The sequence below is a fragment of the Gasterosteus aculeatus genome, chromosome 7 (assembly GCF_964276395.1).
Source record: "Gasterosteus aculeatus chromosome 7, fGasAcu3.hap1.1, whole genome shotgun sequence".
NCBI classification, from domain to species: domain Eukaryota; kingdom Metazoa; phylum Chordata; class Actinopteri; order Perciformes; family Gasterosteidae; genus Gasterosteus; species Gasterosteus aculeatus.
The window spans coordinates 19,650,725-19,670,898 of NC_135694.1; the positions used below are offsets into that span (position 1 = coordinate 19,650,725).

A 20,174-nucleotide genomic window follows, 5' to 3' on the forward strand; every position below is an offset into this window, starting at 1 on the left:
CTGCGTGGAGCACTTGCTAGTCAGAGAGGTGCCCCCCCCCCGAGAAGGTCACCCAAGACCGCCCCACCTACCGACTGGAAGTGGATAGTGCTAGAAACATCCCCTGGACTTAAAACCCAGGGTCTTTGTTATTGGTCGCTCCTCCTCCGTAGTCTCCCATCTCTACCTTTGTGCAGTCATGTCTCAGCAATAGGATGGCTAGTTGGTATTCTGTCTCACCTCGAGCCAATTTAAATACACACCGGTCGTTAACATAAGGACGGTTTCCTTTTTTATCAATCCGTTGGAAACTCGAGTTTGCGTGTTCTGAATGCACTAGTTTATATAAAAAGGGTTGATTTTTATTTTGCAGAAAAAGAAGTCAAAAGAAGTTGCAGCGTGGAAGGCAACTCTAAAAACTAGCCACGTGTTTGGATCATGATTGGGAATATGTATAGTCATAATGTACAAATAACAGGCAGCGCGTACATACGCTGAAGCTCATAGTTTCTGGAAATCTTCTGCCAAAGTGACGAGCAGTGATAAACTATACACATTTGATAGTTTTCTTTTATTTAGACAACCCAAATAAAAGGCACATAACATTGCGCATGTTTTTTGTAATAATTTGACAAACATACATTTAAAAAAAAAAAAATAATGTAGGAATGTTTGACCTTTCTGCTAATCGGTAAGCCTAGCCTCTCGTATATACAAAATTACTATGGTTAATGTTCTAATACAAAAGATTTGTAAAAAAAAAAAAGGTTATCTTTCACATCTATTGTTTCTACCATAGCCTCGGAACTAAAATAGTTTTGTACAAAGATATACATTCAACTGCTTTCACAAGGGTCCTGGAATCTCCAATTTTTTTCTTTTCCTAAAAAATAAAGAGATGTTCAATTCCACCAGAAAAGTTCAGTTTTATCACATTATTATTGTATCAAATTTGGCAAACAGGCTATCAGAGTGTATCTACGTAAATGCGTAACAAAAAAAAGAAGCTACACTAACATTTTGTTTAAAACAAAAAATGAGAAACATGCATATTGCATTTTTCAGTATGAACTGAATCAACATCAGCACTGTTGAAATAACATGGCATTCATTAAAAATAGTTCATGTTCAACAGCTACAGTGTTTGGGCTCATGCAACATCAATTATGTCCCAATAATTTTATGAACACAAACTTGCATTTCATTTAACTCTCCGCCACATTACTGAACTTTACTTCAAAAAGGAAACGGTACAGCGTGTATGCCATTGCACAGTAAAAAAGGATTTAAATGGACGGCTATGTTTAAAATGAATAGTCCTTGGACTTGTTGTCCGTGATGGAAGTCTTTTAACACAACTGAGCAAATTATAACAGGAAAAAAAAAATCAAGATACATGGTAGAAATGCATGAAAGAAACCAAATTTCCAACAGGCTTTTACGTGTGTTTCCTGAGTGAAGGGTCCTTAGCATCCATGTGGGGCGTTCACAGAGAAATGATTAAAAAACAAATTTAAAAAAGACAGTGTACAGAAGAGTCAGTCACCATGGAGACGATGACAGCAACAGCCTGAAAAAGCTTCACTGCAGGATTCTGCTCGCTTAGCCACTCCGTCGCCCTCTGGGTGCAGGCGGGCCAACCGGGCCAACACTTAAGACTCCAGTTTGATCTTTGATAATACTGCTGCTTACCTTGATGTAGGATATGCTGTCAGTGCGAGACGCGTTTAATCCCGATTTCATGGGAAAAACGAAGACTACCAACAGGCGAATGAAAATGAACCTCTGTCTTTCGATACAGACAGAAAACAAAGTCCAAATGTGTCATCATCCACGGGACATGAATGACAAAAGTTAAAAATTAAAAACGCTGGCATGAAAATACATTACTATGTCAACTGTACAGGTTAGTCACTGTACCTTGAGAGCATACCTACTATCTGAGAAGAGAAAGAGCTATAGCACTGTAAAAAAAAAAAAAAAAAAGTCTTCAATGCAGATGGAAGCTGCTGTCCCTTTTTCTAGACTCATTTCCTATAACATTAAATAGTGATTAGCAGTCTATAATAATAAAATAAAATATAAAGTAACACCGAGAGACTTTGGGAGAGAACTTGTAAAACATCTAAAACAGCAATTTACCGTTATTGCTTCAGTCTGTTTCTCATCTCCCTTTTACAAAAAGCACAGGTGTGTTTTCCTACAGAGTCCTCAGGGGTCGTCCCCCCTCCTCTGTCATCACACAAATCACAGTTTCATCACTAACTGACTACACTACGTCTTACGGCGGCTGTCGTGATTTCACGGTAAATCCTACTCGATTTCCTACTCAAGTGTTCTGCCTCTCATGTCGGTTACGTAACATTAGTTGGGACGCAGCTGTGACTCGGGGAGCTCCTACCGGCGGCGCAGCTCATGGAAATGTTCACCTCAGGGTAAGTAAACATGGTTCAGGGGGAGAAAGACGAGCTTGAGGTGCAAATGATGAGGACAGGAGTCTTTTTTTTCCCTTTCTCGCTGGCCAATATCTCTCTCTCTTTCTTTCTCTCTCACACCTTTCTGTCTTTCTTTTTTTTACCACGGTGGGGAAGAAGGCAAGACTTGGGACAGAAAAGGCATGCTATCCATTGACCTCATAGCGATGTTTAGCGGACCGGCCATGTTCATTGGCATGGTGGTCGTTATGGCGACCGGGTGGGCGATATTCATGCCTGCCGAGGAAGGGATGTTGACCGACCCGGTGATGGTGACCGGGTGCTGGAGGCTGATGTTAGATGTGATGTTCACCGTGTTAGTGCCAATGTTCATTTGTGCGGCTATGGTGACAGGGTTGTTGATGTGGCACCGGTTCATCGCCGAGGTGATGGGGGCAGAAATGGTCACAGGCGTAGCTGAGGAGGAATTGCAGACTCGGTTAGCCACCGGGAGAGAAAGAAACACACACACACGATCAAAAGTGTATTTAACTTAGTTATTAACGGTGGGGTTGGGCAACCGATATCGATATTGTGAAATTAAACTGGAGTCTTACATTTGATATAAAATGTATATTTTAAACGTTCGAATATTCGCTTAAAAACCCCCACATATTTGAATATCTGGTTGCGCATTAGGCACGTCAATAACTGGACAAATTTATCCAACGAGATATAACTACTTGTACAGGTAATTTATTTTAGTTTAAACATATTACCTACACAAAAATAAGTAAATGAACTAATGGCCAAGACCAAGATCATTTTCTAAAAAAAAGTGATTGGGACGTCATTCCGTTATCTTCATTCAGTGATTGAGACGAATATTATTAACATTAATTGAAGTTTTACAGTACCGACATTGAACGAGCTGTGATGTGGTAAACATGGAACTTTGCCTTGGCATGAAACAGCAAATAATCAAACTAGTGCTTGAAGCCGTTGTAGCCTATCTAGTCTTTTTTCATGCAACACATAGTCAGGCGCGCGCCCACCCGCAAAGCAGACTTTTTTCAAATCAAATATTGACGAAATCAAATATTAATTTTCCCATTTGAATAATTGTTAAAAACAACTATTCGAATATATATTTGAATATAGAAGATTCATTGACATATATTCTTTGCCCGATTTTACAGGTTGCACTACAACATCAAGATGTCGTTTCCTGCAGTTGCCAGACTGTTTTATCTAACCACAGAGTATTCTATATAAAAAATGCTCTTGTGTAAAACATAACTAGGGGAGTTTCTTCTAATCATCCCAGTCCTGATTGTTAGGATCAAATCCAACAGGTCAACTGCCATTCTATTTGATCCAAACGATTTAAGATTGTTCCAGATTTCTGATGAACACCTCGCTGTTGTGGCGAGGGAGGGGGGGGGGGGGGGGTGTGCAGGCTGCTGACCTTTGTTACAGGAGTTGAAGTTAGTCTGTCCGTGAGTCTTCAAGTGGCTGGTGATGTAGGCTGCGCTGAGCATCTTCCCACAGATGCTGCAGGTGACCTTGCCCTCGTGCCTGATCATGTGGGAACGCAGTCGGTCTTTGGTGGCGAAAGCAGAGGTGCAGGCCTGCAAGAGGGGCGGTCAAAGGTCAGCGGAGTAACGCAACAACGACAGTAATACTCGCCCAGTGGAGCACAGAAACGGCTCTTACCGTTACTTGACACTTAAATGGTCTTTCTGAGGAATGCACATGCTTCACGTGGCAGCTCAAGTGGTCTGGCCTGGATTCAATGAAATGAAAAAAAGAAGAAAAAAAACATTTCAGCTTTGAAAAGGACTCCGTGAGCTCTGTGGGTTGTAGATGAGATACACAGCATGGGGTTTTGAATTCCTTACACTCTTTGAAGCACAGTGTTTCCACTTCCAGAAAAATCTGTTAGAAATGCCAATTTAGATTGATTAATGATACAATTTGAGAATAGGAGAATCCATTGAGCATTAAACGCATTAACTACGTATGAAACCTCGTCATTGCTGCAGATGCAACAATGCTGTGCTTCCTAATTACAACGCAAGTATAAGCTACCGGCCAGTTGGTTGACTATTTGGTTAGTTATTTCAGTAACTTTGCATTAACTGCATTTGTTATTTGATATAGATAATAGTTTAGACCGTTGTAATATAGGCCAGATGTACAATTTGAAAGCAAAGGGGAATTTACATCTTTTCCACGCGTTGCGAATGCAAAAGTGCGGAAGCTTATGGACGTGCTCTGTTTGCTCTGGTAATGAGGTGATGTGCACAAAAAGAAAACCTAAGAGTTCAGTCAACAGCGTTTAATTCACTATGATCAATCATGCGTGAATCAGTTTGACCTAGTTTCCAAAACGCACCACACACAGACGCCAGATTTTCCACTTATTTCAGAATAAGTCAAAAGAATAGAATGTATATTTATTCAGTTTATATTCTTGCAGCCTTGATTGTACCTACAGCGATATTAGAAGACTTGAGTTCCCTAAAATTTGACTTTTATCATTTGTTTACTTTTTTCACAAAAACATCCACATGCTCTATGTATGAATGACATGGCTGAAAAACAACCTCACAGGTGATGTTTAATTACTACCGATGACATTCATTTAAGGAACACACACACACAATACCAATAGAGCTGTTGAAGTCCAAATGTCAGTATTCCACAGCATAATTCAATGCTCAGTGCCCATCAGCAGTTGCTAGAAAACAGCTCTATCCCTCATGACCTTTACAGTGCATTCACAAACGTGTCTTGGCACTGATCCTCCTCTGTCAGCTTGTTAGTTCTCTTGGAGCTCGGCGCTGAATCATGTTAGAAGTGCCATATGAGTAAGGGCTACAAACTAGCAGCCCAAACAGGAAAGCTTCATGCTGCTGGATTCTGTTGCTGTTGTTGTTGTTGTTGAATACAATTGAGGAGTCAAGTGGAATCTTCTCTGTGGCTCTATGAACCGGATTCTTTTCTCCTCTCTTTTATTTATTTTTGGCGGCTGACAAGGAGAGCGCTCTCCAGACAGTGCGTGTGTAGCTGAGTGGCACGGACTCAGTGCCCTGTTATTCAGTCCCCATTCTCACTTTCCGGTATGCTGATGAATCCCGACCCCACGTCACCGTGCTGGAGGCCTGCCTGAAACCGTCCTCCGCCGCGCTAATGTTACAGCTTGGCTAGGCTGCGCTGCTGATGTTTTTTGTAGAACTTGTGTGGGGAGGTTAAAGCAACAAACTCAGACATCAAGCAACAAACTGGGCAGAGAATATCGACTCGCATAGATATTCTCTGCCCACTCGTTGCCGGGTTACATATCGTAGCATGTTGAATAAGAGCGCGCGTGTGTTAATGAATTGAAATGTTGAGGTAACAAGAGGCCTTCTTGAACCAAACACTGGTTCCCTACACGGTGCATACGTTGCCCTGGACATTATCGCATAGTTCACTGATTTCCCGGGGGAAACAGAGCCTGTGACACGCTGGCGGGAACCGCAAAGTGACAAGTGACGCCTCTACCCCTCCCCCTGTTAATCCACAACTGGGGCTCTCCCATGTGCGACTGCTTAAACATGTGGTTGAAATGGCGGGGGTCAATACCAGTACAAATCCATCCTGCCTGATCATTAAAAGAAAAAAAAACAGCCCGCTTGAAGCTTCATTGACGATGCACGGCCTTACAATAATACGACATCATGGTGCAACTGAATAATCCCAACAGACAAGTCTATAAGCAATAAATAGAAAAGCAGATCGATGAAAACACGAGGTCATCTTAAACCGGTCAAAAAAAAGTGTGCTTGTTAGAAAATATTTATCCTTGTGTTATTTATTACTTCTTTTTTTTCTTTCTTTTTTTTTTTCCACGCAGACAAGCCAAGATGTTCCCCTTTGACCCGGGAATGGATCTGTTTGAGGGTGAGAGGAATCTAATGAATTAGATGTCAGAGGCATACTTCCTGTTTCTAACAGCCATCTTACTTTGTAAATGGAAGCATATTAATGAACTAGTCTTGCAAACACGTCCTCCACTGCAGGGCCCGTCTCAAGAGGCAGGTTTACCGAAGTAGTTCGATAACGGCGGTGAATAAAAAGGTAATTGCTTCAGTCTTGTCGGAATTCTTCTTATAGCTATCCAATAACATTTTAGTGGATGTTTAAAAAAACAAAAGAGAAATTCCACATCAAATGCCTGTTAATAGGCAGTGTTGTGCAGGTTTATGTTTATACATGATGTTTCTAGTGTAAGAGGGAACACAACATCCTATTCCACCGCCTCAGGAGCTATATGAGGAATGCACAAGGACATTTGAAACGGGTAATGTTATCTCTCCACAAAATCGTTTGCCAGCACTGCTCGGGCTTCGTTCGCCTGACTCCCTATGAAAAGTCTCTCTGGCGACATTAAGTAGGAATATCTTCACATTTGACATGCAATATATTTCAGCCTTTCTTTTCCACTTTTGGTACAGACATTTTTTTCTGGAAGTAGAAACCCTCTTCCAATACCACTGCTTGCTTCTCATTAGCTTTGCCTACAGAAATACTGCAAGTGGCCGTTCTCAACTTGAGAGCAAAACAACCGAAAGGCCACAGAGTGCGCTCCTTACCTGGAGAAGCCTTTCCCACACACCGAACAAACGTAGGGCTTGTGGACCCCCCCGTCGTGCGAGCGGACGTGGTAGGTCATGCGGTCCTTCCTTTTGAAGCGCTGCTGGCAGATGGGGCACTCGAAGGGCTTCTCGTCCGAATGGGACAGCTTGTGGCGGTTCAGGTGGTAGACGTCTCGAAAGGCCTTGCCGCACATCTCGCACCCGTGGTTTTTCTTGACGGGCTTGGCGGGTTTCTTCGGCGCGTTCTGCTGCTGCTGCTGCACGTTGCCCATGGCGGACGACGTCATGATGCTCGCGCCCGAGGAGACGGAGGTGGTCGCCGTGGAGAGGATGCCCGCCACCGTGGAGATGTAGGAAGGGTGGCCGTTGTTCTCCCGCGACATGGTCGATATCATGGGCACCATGGTCGGGGCCGCCTGGGTCGTCGTCTTCTTCGGCCGCGACACCATTTTGATGCCGGTGTGGCTGGACTCGTGGCGCCGCAGGTGGTAGCTGTCGCGGAAGGCCTTGTTGCAGTAGCCGCAGACAAACGGCGTTTTGCCCTTGTGCTCCTTCTTGATCACAGGCATCGGCGGCCGCCCGCCTCCCCCGCTGGCCACATTGTCTTTGAGGAGATCCGCGGCGCTGGTGGGGGGCTTGTGGTCTATGTGGATGGGCAGGATGGGCTTCTGGTCGATTTGTTCGGCTCCCGCGTTAAGCAGTGGCAGCAGGTTGTTCTGGGCCACATGGTGCTGGTGGTGGAGGGCTTCGTTGGCCTGCTGATGAAACCAACACACACACACGTCAATATTGAGGATTGTGATTTCAAAACAGATGGAATACCCCGCTGCCATCCCAAAGCCTGCGTGAGAATTCAATAAATAATAAAAAGGTAATTTTGTCTTGGACCAGTTCTAAGACCACAAACGGTTAAGGGGACGTTACAGAAGACAGAACGAGCACAGCATCCGCCATTAATGAGGTGGACGCAGCATGACACTCGTACAAAAGAATCCAAATACACGGGATGAAAAACGATCCCATCATGGCGGTGGCGAGCATGTGACTGCAAAGCAGGCGTACCAAATTAGAGGCAAAGCAGAGTCCAGTGCTCAGAGGAGCGGACCATTAGCTAAGGAGCTCAGCTAGCAGCCACAGTGGAGAAAAACCAATAAATAAAAACACTAAAATACAGGCACTTATACACTAGACAAACAAAAAACAGTGGCTTTTGTCAGCTTTGGTCATTTCAGCTCTGATCAAGTTTAGAATTGTGTGTCTGCTAACATGTAGATTTAGATAGAGTTGTAAACACAACCAGCAGGAAGATATGTGCACAACAGTTCACATTCCTTGAGGGTAAACTCCTAATGGACCTGGTAAAGACAGCATTTCCACTTCTTCACCGTCTCAAAACATAAATAATAAATCAAAGTCAACGCTAGTTGTTCCGGTAAGCGGACGCAGTCAGGACGAACGTGTCGTGAAACCGCAGCAGGGAAAGGGCACGGTGAAATGCTTGACCTTTCCCTTTGAGGCTCAGTCATCCATCGCAGAGGGCCGGCCCAGAAAAGGAGCTGTGGCAGGGCACAGAAAAGAAAAATGAACCGCACAGTGTCCTCCTTATGTCGTCCAGCCCATTGTGAGAGACACAAATCTGAGCAGTGATGCCTCAGCGGGGGATCTTTGTATGCTCATCTTCATTGATTTAGCTCATCTATTCATGAGACGGGGGTGGGGGTGGGGGGGGTCATTGTTTTTCCACGCACACTACCGCCATTCCCCTCGTTCGCGATGGGACCTGGGAAACTTGTGGAGAATGCCGCTAAGCCCACCGATCCATTTGTCCGAGCACCTGCTCACGCTTGCCACCTTCCAGGATTAGTCATCATCATGCCAATGCAAACCCGTCCGCTGGCACACCAGGTGGGCCTGCAGGGAGGGCCGGGGTAGGGGGGGGGGGGGGATACCAGCCGGGAACCCGCTTTGTGAAGCTCGATGGCAGCAGACACGGCCACTGCAGACGGCCTGCCTCTATGCAGAGGTGCAGGGCCTGTAAGCTGCTGTGCCTTCATGCAGCTCTGACCATTTTGACACAAATGGGCTCTGACAAGCGGGGCTGCTCCCTCATAAATAACATCAAAATGGAGGGAGTGCCCGGATGGCTCCATGGGCCACTGTAGCCTTGAATTGAGCTCATGGTCTGAGTCAGATTACGTCTTTCGTCAAGCCTTTATGTCACACTCTACAGCTGCTTACCGAAATCCCCCCTTTTCTTTAACAAAACTATAATTGATGAACAGAAAGTGAAGGGGATAAAAAGAAATCGCACATCGCAGCAAAAACCAAAAACATGTTGTTTTTTTTCTTTTCTCTTTCTGGTATTCTAACTCTGCGAGTTTTCGTTCTAGGAGGTTCTTCACTTGTTTAGTAATTTATGAAATCCTTGGCTGCTACCCAGAGGGCCGAGTTGACACAAGTTCCTACAAAACACAGATTCTGTAATGTTTGTCATCGTTCGGGATTTATTTTCGTAGCCTCTAAAGCTTTACAATTACGGCAGGGATTCCGTGTCCTGCTTGCTGATGCTGCAGACTGTACATAGAGGTATTTTCAGTTCTGATCGGACTTTTATGCGTCAATTCTTTCAACTGGCTTCTGACTGCATCATGTGAAAGAATGTTACGGGCCTTTTCGAAGCCGCTCACTGCGTCATCCGTCTTGCGAACGCACTAGAACGTAGGTATGCTTAATGTAGCTCGTGTGTGGTGCGCGGCATAGAAAAAGATCAGTTATCCGTTGACGCTTTGCCAGCTTAACCAGTGACAAAAACAGCCCAGTGAGTGGTCTTTGAATCTGTGCTGTGTGGCTCGGCCATCACAATCACCACAATGGCCGCCAACGGGGACCAACGGCGCTATTGCGACATTCTGAAGGCGAATGCGCATTTGCGCGAGCGGACATTCTGGCAATAAAAGCACAGGCGTCTCTGCCAACTGATTGGAATGCAGTCGGTTTTCATTTAGGTGAACATGTTCCGGGATCCGGGTGACGAAGCAGATACACGCCAACAAATCAACAAAATGGCTGCCAACTGCAAGGTGCATCACCCCGGCTATTTTTAAACTATGTTCCCGTGTTTTGAAGTGTTGTGTAAGGGGAAGTGGTATTAAATTCGGATGAGTCAATGAACTTACATTTACAGAATAATGTGTTGCACCTGTTGAATGTTGTTTTCTTTTCGGCATTTATATAGAAATATTTTTTCTGTTATAGCAGTTCATTCAATGTTTTTGTTCTTATTACTACATGTTCAATATATTGCACTGCACATTAATCAGAAACAGGGAGGGGACGGCAGCTGTACTTGGAGCATTATTCAAGCTCATTTACACAACAATATGGATCATTTAAAAACCCTTCGACAAAGTACAAGAACAGAAAAGCCGATGGGCATCTTTTTAATAAGTTGCCTTTCTGTAAACAGCAGCATACTGAACTACCTAAAAACTTGACTGCTGCAAAAACACGGCCCAATTGACGGTAGTTGAATGAAACACCCATCTCCTTACGTTAAGCGCCCCAAATGATAACTTTGCGCTTATTTACGAGCGATTTACCGAGAAACGGCGAGCAGGACATAATGCATGCAGAGCGTCTGGCTGGATGCCAGACGCTCAACAACAAGCCTCACCATCCATCTGCCCCTTTCAGCAGGAGGAGAACGCAAGTAAGTGATCGGTCTCTGACAGCGGAGCGGAACGTCACTACCAATGGCACAAAAAACAACGTGCGACGTGCCCCAACGGCTGTGATACGCAATCGAGCTCGATCGCCAACGCGGCAAAAGCAGCACATACTTTTAACTTTTGGTTTGAGTAGGTTTCCTCTGCCACATTGATGACACAATTTTCCCAACTGTAGTTTCTCCTGGGACCGGTGATGGTGACACACATGAACATCTATGCCTCCTTATCGGCCCTATTATGTTGGTGCTCCCTCTGTGCACACGTGTGACACATTAGTATTAGATTTACTTGATAAACTCATCAGAAGCTAACTGATGAACACGTAAGTAACTATATTTTACATTTTCCACGAACATGGAAAATATGAAGGGCAGCAAACAAAACTAAGATTACATACTTATATATGAAACATGGCCTGAACATTTCATTTAAAATGGGTTTATTTCATAAAAATCTGAAGAAAAAAACAACAACAACAGTTTAAAGTAATTTGTGAATGATGCTGAACGTCTGCAAAGCTGCTTGAGGAGTTTGTCACACCCACTAAAAAAACCCACTGGGTCATAACTTAAGAAACAACCCCCCCCCCCCCCCTAAAAAAAACAAATACCAGACTCGGAAATACGTGAAGGGGAAAAGCTACAACGTGGGTTAATATACTTCTTAGCAAGGCCTAAAAAGACTGTTTTGAGTAAGATATCAGATGCGCGGCAAACCCCCGCCGTTTGAACTGTAACGTCATCCTCGCCGTGAGACCCTGAACGCGTCTCCGAGTCCTCGCTGGCCTTAATTGTTTTTTTTAGGCTGTGTACCGTCAGGGGAATCAAGCGGTTTCATTCATTTTTTATTGAATAGCCTCACATCTCGGCACGCTTTGGGAAGCACTAAACCGTGGCAGATAACCACTCGCGACAGGAGCATTCACTTTCTGCCTGAATAGAAAAAAAAGGCATCACACATTGCGTAATGGCTCGTTGCTCGTTTTTTCGAATGGGCTTCGTTTTCTTCTGCTCCGCTAGTGTTAGCTGCTGTTGTGCGCATAGTTTGAATTCCTCCCCACCGCGGGCTTCACCAAATAAATAGCTCGCAAACAAACAAGAGAGCCGCGCAGCCGCTGCCCGTCGTTTCGGGCAGCGCCAGTTTTAAGTAAATCTCGTTGCGTCAGCCTCGCCCAAATTAAGCTAACGTTAAATTAGCCGGCGAGTTTTGCTGCGGGCAGCCGACACGCCGTTAGCTAACTTGGCTAACGTTAGTTACGGCCGAACCGGCTGAGGCAAGCGGAAAGTTCGCCGCGGGCTCGCGGGGTCGTCGTTGGTTACAAAAAAAAAAAAAAATCACAGCATCCGATAACCGAAGAGCGACTTGTTCAACGTTTACCGACGTGCGCCACTTCAAGTTACGCGCGTTAAGAAGAGAAAAAAACAACCTTCGCCGGCTTTATATCTCATTATCCTACGGCGTCCGATCGCGACCCCTCTGAGGGGAGAAGGATGAGAAAAACAGGTCCGTCTCGATTGTAACGGTGCAGTGGCGTCTGCAGCCTCACTTCAAACCATCCCGCATGTTTTGCTAGCTTCGACTTGGCGAAACAAACTTGGAAGAAAAAAAAACCCGAACGCTGTCGAGTTATTCAACGTCAATGACACAATTGGTCGTAGAATAGAAAAACAAGCCACATTTTTCACACGCACGTTGTGAAGAATAGATTTTTTCTTCTTCTAGCGTCATTCCCGAGCCTCACAGCTGGACGCCTGGATTCGTATACCATTGTTTTGCTTGGTTACTTGATCTTGGCATTAACGTTACTCGTTTAACAAACCGGGTTCGCCGGTAAGGAATCCGGCGCTTACGATTTCACGAGGCTTTTTTACGAGCCGTCCCAGCCCCCCTCCGAAAGAGCCAACTTACTTGAAAAAGAAACGTACTCCAGCTCGGCTCCATTTCCACTCTTACTAATTCTGTAGGAAACCTTGTAGAAGCCTACAACAAAGCAACCAAACATGGCAGCTGAAACAACTTCCGGTAACCTCGAGGACTGAACCATTTCACATACTATTTAGGGGTGTGCGTTATATTTAATACTTAGTGTACGCGTGTTTGCGGCTTATAATCAACACATAAATAGATAACGACGGTTAATTTAAAGTACTTTCTGGAATATACATTTAAATCATTATGTGAGCCGTTCACCCTCTCCTTTCACAGACCTAATTTGATGTGGTTGTACTTCTTGGCACCCTCCTGGGTGTTTTTTTATGGTGTTTCGGTCAGGGGGATTTTTTTTACCATGATTTGTCGAACCGCTGTCGCATGTGGTTTGGATATGAATGTGTTCCGTTATACCACAGTAATTTTTACAAGAAAATAATTTGGAAAGCGATTCGTTCTGCGAAGCAAGCATCTTATCTCACTATTTACCCATACCGGGAGGAGAAATAGAAATAATCTTCGCTTACGGATGTAATTTTCATTCATGTGATGGGGTGAATGAATACGACAGCATCTATACAATGGTTGAATTGCCAAAATAAGATAAATTATGGCCACTCATTGACTGAAAATAAACACCTGAATTGAATTAACAACTTTTATTTATTTTTTCCCCTGTTAATATGTGTTTTCATTTGATAATTGTGAGATGGATCAGTTGCTGCTGATGTTTCTAGGCTACATTTATTAAGATTATTTTCTTTGGCTTTAATGTTAAGGCTGCTCATATGTTAAAAGGTACAGTTGAGTGTTTGGAAAATGGGAATTGACACTTTCAGTGTGTGTGTTACAACTGCCCTCGTCATTTTTTACAATAGCCTATGAAAATCAAATAAGTACACATAACACAGAATGTACTCTGCAGAAACTACCTGGGTGTCACCGCTGCTCAAGGGCTCAGATAGCTTGGCAGCACCAGTCAATGACCACAATATGTACTTGAATGCCAAACGAAGTAAAATTTGCATTATGACAGAAGGACCAGTGTATTATACAGGTTAAAACATAGTTAAAACAAGAGGCCTATATCAAACTAGGTAAGAATTTAATGTTTTTTCAAAATTAAATGCAGCCAAAGAAAAAATGAATCGCAAACTATGAATGGAAATGAAATGCTTACTTCTGTACCTTTATTTCTGAGTCTGATAAGATATATATTCTTTGCTTCAATAAAACCAAAAGTACACAGGGATTCTTCACCTTTCCACAAATACACACAACTTTTGGCTTTAAAAATGAAAGGTGGACACAGGTCTGGCCTTCAAACAGTATTGTGCCCTCTCTTTCCAGTAGGTTCTTTGAACTCTCTGCTCGTCCGTGAATGGCCGTTCAGTAAAGGTGCCCCCATTGTTTATGCCAATCTTTGTCCCAATGTACATTGAAAGCCTTTATTCACATACACTGCAACGAATGTTTCAGTTGGAGGTTGTGAATATGTGTGGTCAGCCCGTTGTCCCCTCATCCAGGTCAAAAGACACGATACGGTCCAGCAACGAGCTCCACTTGAAAATACAGTTATGCAGATTGCTTTCCCTGATATATTTCCAGTTTTGGATAAGGAAAAGTCAGGTTCTCCAAAGGTAAGCTCTTTCAGGACAGGAAAACAGAGTTAATATCCAAGAAGATTATTATTGTTCAACTTGTCTTTTTTTGGGAGTAGAATATGTATTACTTTAAAAAGTAATTTGTAAAAACACATGGTGTCTCATTATGGTGTCTCATCAATGTTGGTAAATTGGTGCAACATCTGAGCGCTTTTTAAAATTTCTTTTAAGTTAAAAAAAGGCATATGATTTGACAAATAATTATCGATTATCTCTCAGTCAGTTTATAATTTTATAGAATTCATAGTGAAAAGTCGACCCTCAAGATTACATGGCATGCCAAATTATGACACTCTCATATTTATTTTATATTTGTTGTTGAATTCTAGATATTATTTAATGTAAATTGTATTCTAGCCCCAAATATGCAATCTTGGTGAGATTGAGTTACGCTTTACGGACTGAATTTCTCCTTAGAAGTGCAAATCGACCACTTCAGTTTCTTTATGATTCTGTTACATTCTGCCTGACTGCTGTAAATTGGGTTGTAACTACCATGTTCTCCCCAGAAATGGGAGACTGGTCCATTCTTGGCCGCTTCCTAACGGAAGTCCAGAACCATTCCACGGTCATCGGCAAGATATGGCTGACTATGCTGCTAATCTTCCGCATCTTGCTTGTGGCTCTGGTGGGGGATGCTGTCTACAGCGACGAGCAGTCCAAGTTTACCTGCAACACCCTGCAGCCCGGCTGCAACAACGTCTGCTACGACACCTTCGCCCCCGTCTCACACCTGCGCTTTTGGGTCTTTCAAATTGTGCTGGTCTCCACACCCTCTATCTTCTACATCGTCTATGTCTTGCAAAACATTACCAAACATGAAAAACTGGAGGACAGGAAGCTTCAAGTGCTGCCCGGGGCCTCACTTTCACTTGAACGGGACAAACACACTGTTAGAGAACAAGAGAGCACACTGGACGCCCGCAGTCCTCGTGAAGGGGAATGTGATGGTAAGAGCCAGCTGGAGGAGGATGCGAGAGAGGTAGAAAAGGACCCGACCCAGCTCTCCAGCCAAGTGCTACTTATCTACATCATCCACGTTTTTCTGCGCTCCATCATGGAGATAATCTTTCTCGTTGGACAGTACTGCCTCTTCGGATTTGAGGTCCCAAACCTTTTCCGCTGTGAGACCTACCCATGCCCAAACAGGACCGACTGCTTTGTGTCCCGAGCAACAGAGAAGACCATCTTTCTCAACTTCATGTTCAGCGTCAGTCTAGGCTGCTTTGTCTTGAACATTGTGGAGCTGCATTATGTGGGCTGGATTTACATTTTCAGGGTGTTGTTCTCTGCATGCTGTCCGTGCTGTGAAACAGGTAGAAACCCTGGGCAGCAGGGGGACTTGTACTCTGACAACAGGCAGGGTTGCCCTGCAGACCACCTTGTTGACCCGTGTTGAAGAAACAAGGGTCAACAATGGATCCTTTGTATGGACAGATGACACGTTTAAACATCTAAAACCACATACAAATTTAATTGTTCATGTTGATAAAAATGGCAGTTAGCAAAATGTACTGACTGTAATATGTACAATGGGTTACCTGTACCCATTGTACGCATTGTACCCGTACCTGTACCCGATGGTAGTAGTGAATAGTAAAAGTTTGATTTTCCTTGACTTGATAATACCAATTATGATAATAATAAAAAGTACTTTTCCAAAAAATGAAAGACATTTTACAACGGGAATAATTAAGAGAGACATATTTAAAACATAAACAAATGCATCAGAAAAATGTTGCTTTCCAATATACTAAAATGTCACATTATATAACATTACTTAGCTTGAAAAATATAATATAATGTAATGTAACGTAACATTCATAATATAACATAACGCAACATAATATAATATAATATAATAACATAATACAGTATTTACCTGTGCTCCCAACTGTATACCTTCACATTCACTGAGCAGAACAGCCAGGAGGGGGCACTGCTGCCCGGTTTACATTTGTGCTGCCTTTATGTGCTGTCGGAATTCATACATTTTCATAGCAGTAGAAACATTTTGGACCTAAACAAAATTTTAAAGGCTAGTTTTGCCAATAATTTTGGAAACTACATGTGTTACATATATAAATGAAATGCATGAAAGCAGCAGAAGTAAACACGGGGAGGTATGCCTTGGATACTAATTTATGCAGTATTGGGGTCGTCTATGCATAAGTGTAAGTTCCGTACATTTTCCATATCTAACTATATAGACTATAAATTTATACTAGCGGGGTGTTTTCTTTCGTAAATTAAAAACACAAACATTACAGTAGGTGTGTCTTTAGTCAATGGTTGTGTCCTCAGGTCGTTGAAAACCTCCTCTACAGCTAATAAAACGGAGTTTACGGTAAGCAAGTGAAGGCATCACGAGCTACATTTCTCACACCTGCTGTCAATACCAGTGAGAAAAATGCTGAAAACTTCAAAGAAGACAACAGCTCGGTCACTTCCAGGTAGGTCAGCGTCATATGTGCCGATAGCCTCAACGTGCAACTGTGTTGTTTTATACAAATGACATTGTTACACTCTACCGAACGTGTTCCCTAAGGCACACCGGTGCTAGAGAATGAGGGCAAAGCCGCTTAAAGGGCGAGCATTACGGCCGCGCTGGACCCGCCGCAGTAAGTTCAGCCAAAGCTAAGCATCAAGAACCTTCTTTCTCTTCAATAGTCACCACGACGAAACTCGCAGAAGTTAAAAGTGCTTTAAAAACAGACTGTTGCAGATTCATAGCCGGTCTGACCTCAGGAGAGGCGATTAAGTGCGAGTCTACTGTTTAACGAGGCGGACCCAGGGGGTTCGGGAGGTATTCGGGTTCCACGCAGAGCCTCGTGCACACATGTTCAGATGTCCTGCATCACTTTTTGTAATGGCGATGCTCAACATTTGACAGCAATACAGATGTGGTCCAAGCTCTTCAAAAGTGTGTCTGTATGTAGGGCAGCTTGGACATGTGTCAGTGTGGAGGACTGAGCGGATAAATCCAAAATATAGACTATGGTAATGTTTGTAGGTCGCATCCTTTGTTGCCACTGTAATGCAGTGTTCTTTTTTGTGGATTTTTTTTATTGGATTGTATTATTGATTTGTCTGGGGAAAAAAGGCGGATTACAATGATACAAGGGTAGTCAAGTATTTGTTTAAATGTTTCATATGCTGCAACATTAAGATGTATAGGAACAATATTAGTATTGGTCTATACATACAATATAACAGTAATAAAGTTAAAGCATTAACAAAAGCATCTTCTACAGGATTAACTGTCTGGAATTTTGTTTTGCACGTGATACTGTGTATCACATATGCATATTACTGTTTAATACACATGCGTATGATAAAACAACAATCAGCACGCCAGTACCATATTTAGCCCAAACTAATTCAGACTGTTTCTAAATCAAACATTTTCTTAATTTACTCCTTGTTTTCCTTACAGATATTCTCTCTCTCTCTCGCCATTTCTATGACACTGCCCTTTTGTCGCTGTGGACAATATAATCTGGTATAAGACTATGATAATATAGAAGCATGTTTCACTTAATTAAGAAAGACAAGAAGGAGGAGAAGGACTTGGGCAAGAAGGAGAAGAAAGAACGCATGTCCCAGGCGGAGTTAAAGAGCCTGGAAGAGATGAGCATACGTAGAGGCTTCTTCAACCTCAATCGAGGGAGCTCTAAGAGGGACTCCAGGAGCAAGTTGGAAATCTCTAGTCCCATCCCCATTAAAGTCGCTACCAACGCGGAGCTGAGCCTCACGGACCTGGAAGCCGAGCGCCTTCACCACCCGTTGCAGGATGTTGGGCGAATGAGTGCAAGCGTCTCCAGCGACGATGTGAAGGTAAAGGAGGCGGACCGTCATGGCAGCTCTGTAAAGGAGAGAGCAACCAAGTTTGGGGAACTGGCCGGCTTGAATTCGGCGGTCGGCCAGAGGCACGTGTCTTTTTCCCAGAAGAGCTGCGAGGACGACGCTTTGGAGGCCTCGGATCTTGCCGGGGAGAACTGGACGACTTATTTGAAGTCCTGCTCCGACCCCAAAAGCGCCTTCGTGGTTGACGTCCCTCAGATGGTGGAGAAGACGTTCCCAGGAGCAGACCTCCAGTTGCCCGAGCTTGTCCCACCGCCAATACCGGAGCCGAGGGAGCTGGAGCTGCAGCGGCGCAACACTGGGGACTTTGGCTTCTCTTTGAGGAGGACCACCATGCTGGACAGGCAGCCCGATGGAGGGGTGTGTCGGCGCGTGGTGCACTTCGCCGAACCGGGGGCCGGGACCAAGGACCCGGCTCTGGGCCTGGTGCCAGGAGACAGGCTGGTGGAAATCAACGGGACCCATGTGGAGACCAAGAGCCGGGACGAGATTGTGGAGATGATCCGTCAGTCCGGAGAGTCCGTCCGGCTGAAGGTGCAGCCCATTTGGGAGCTGAGCGAGTGTAACCGCAGCTGGCTGAGGACCGCCGAGGGGCCCCACAAACCCCTCTTTGATGTAAGTAGTACTGTTGGAAAGTGTTCCATCCACCCAGGGGGCTGTATTGTAACTTGCAAACACAAATTCCACATTTGTTTCTTTGGCGTCACAGAATTCATATATATGAGTGAGTGCATCTAAATGCTGCTCTGTTGGTGGCCAGGAATTCAGTTTCAGACTGAAAAATGTAATAGTGAGAAACGATTCTCTGTATCTGCTTGTTGCTGTGGTGTGTTTCTTTTCTAAATATGTACCTGCGGTAAAACTTCTCCATTTGTGAAGTACGTGTTTTGCACCCCGAAGATAATTTGGAAGATCTCTTGATCCTGGGTAGAACTGTAATGACACTGATAATGGGCTTTTGTGTGCTTGCATGTTTGGGGGAGTGTGTGTGTTTTGAAAAGGGGAATGTTTTGTGTATAAGCCTGTGGCTCCCCACCCTCCCCCACTCTTTTGATACCAAACAATGGGAAGCTGAAGGAAACAACGGCCCAAATGCCGCCACAGACCACGGGCATATGGTCTTGTAAGACTCGGCCCGCGGCCCCTTTATTTCTTCTCGCTCGGATAATCATGTGCAACAAGTAGACGAGCATCAAGTTAAACGTTTTATTAGGTAGCACAACAAACACCCACATATCAGCATTTGTCCGCAAGTGTCTTAATTGTGAGACTTGAGATGTTATACATTTTATTTTGTATTTAAAATCTTAAAGTATTAACAACTTACAATTAGACTTTTTTTGGTTAAATCTCTCAGCATGTTTCACAATGGGGATGGATGTTAATAGAACATCAGATAATGTAAAATAGAAAAAAGGAGCATAATTTTGGATTATGATCATAATGATTTAACCTTGGAAATTCGAAGATCTCTGCCTTGTTCTCTTTGGTGGCACCTATGGTGATAAGTTCTACATGTAGTGTGTTTCTGCATGTCCCTTCCCAGCAGTCCATACAAGAACACTTGTGATTGTTCTATGGAACAAGTTTGTAATACTACAAATGCAAGGCTGGCTGTATAGGCTCAGTCACCATTATGTTACCTAACTCTCTGAGTCATGGATGTATATGTAAATGACAATATTTGAGATTGTTTCTATGTACTCTTAACAGCCTTACCTCAGGTAAATTCTGGGTTTCCATAATCATCGCAATGCATGAAATATTTTCCACTTATATCTGTTGAGACGGATGCTTCAGCGAGGACATGAAGTACTTTTTGACCACCACACAGCGCCATTTGTTGGATAGATTGATTCAGAATCCCACTGTACGAGAGCAGATTATTGCCCTATTGTGTAAAGGAGATTATCTCCATTCCTTTCAAAGCCCATTGGGATGAACACCTGGGTT

General features: G+C 43.7%; 3 protein-coding genes across 4 annotated transcripts in view; 2 read left to right on the top strand and 1 right to left on the bottom strand.

Moving 5' to 3' along the window:
• Nucleotides 1-531: 531 nt before the first annotated feature.
• LOC120822593 (vascular endothelial zinc finger 1) lies at nt 532-12,842 on the bottom strand. The gene is made up of 5 exons (XM_040182376.2): nt 12,673-12,842; nt 7,034-7,794; nt 4,110-4,179; nt 3,862-4,024; nt 532-2,870 (listed from the first exon to the last, which is right to left on the bottom strand). Exons 1-5 carry the CDS (start codon nt 12,703-12,705, stop codon nt 2,554-2,556), a joined length of 1,344 nt encoding a protein of 447 aa, XP_040038310.2. The 5' UTR covers nt 12,706-12,842; the 3' UTR covers nt 532-2,553.
• Nucleotides 11,728-16,017, top strand: LOC120822594 (gap junction gamma-1 protein). Its single transcript, XM_040182380.2, has 2 exons — nt 11,728-14,333; nt 14,867-16,017. Exon 2 carries the CDS (start codon nt 14,869-14,871, stop codon nt 15,754-15,756), a length of 888 nt encoding a protein of 295 aa, XP_040038314.2. The 5' UTR covers nt 11,728-14,333; nt 14,867-14,868; the 3' UTR covers nt 15,757-16,017.
• A 630-nt stretch (nt 16,018-16,647) lies between these two features.
• The window catches only part of LOC120822112 (unconventional myosin-XVIIIa), a 55,778-nt gene continuing 52,251 nt past the window's right edge, over nt 16,648-20,174 (top strand). The window contains exons 1-2 of one of the 2 annotated variants that reach the window (XM_078107419.1): nt 16,648-16,810; nt 17,794-18,836. In XM_078107419.1, coding sequence (XP_077963545.1) covers nt 17,886-18,836 — 951 coding nt within the window. In that variant the 5' untranslated portion in view covers nt 16,648-16,810; nt 17,794-17,885. The remainder of the gene's footprint in view (nt 16,811-17,793; nt 18,837-20,174) is intronic. The other variant, XM_078107420.1, reaches the window with a different exon arrangement.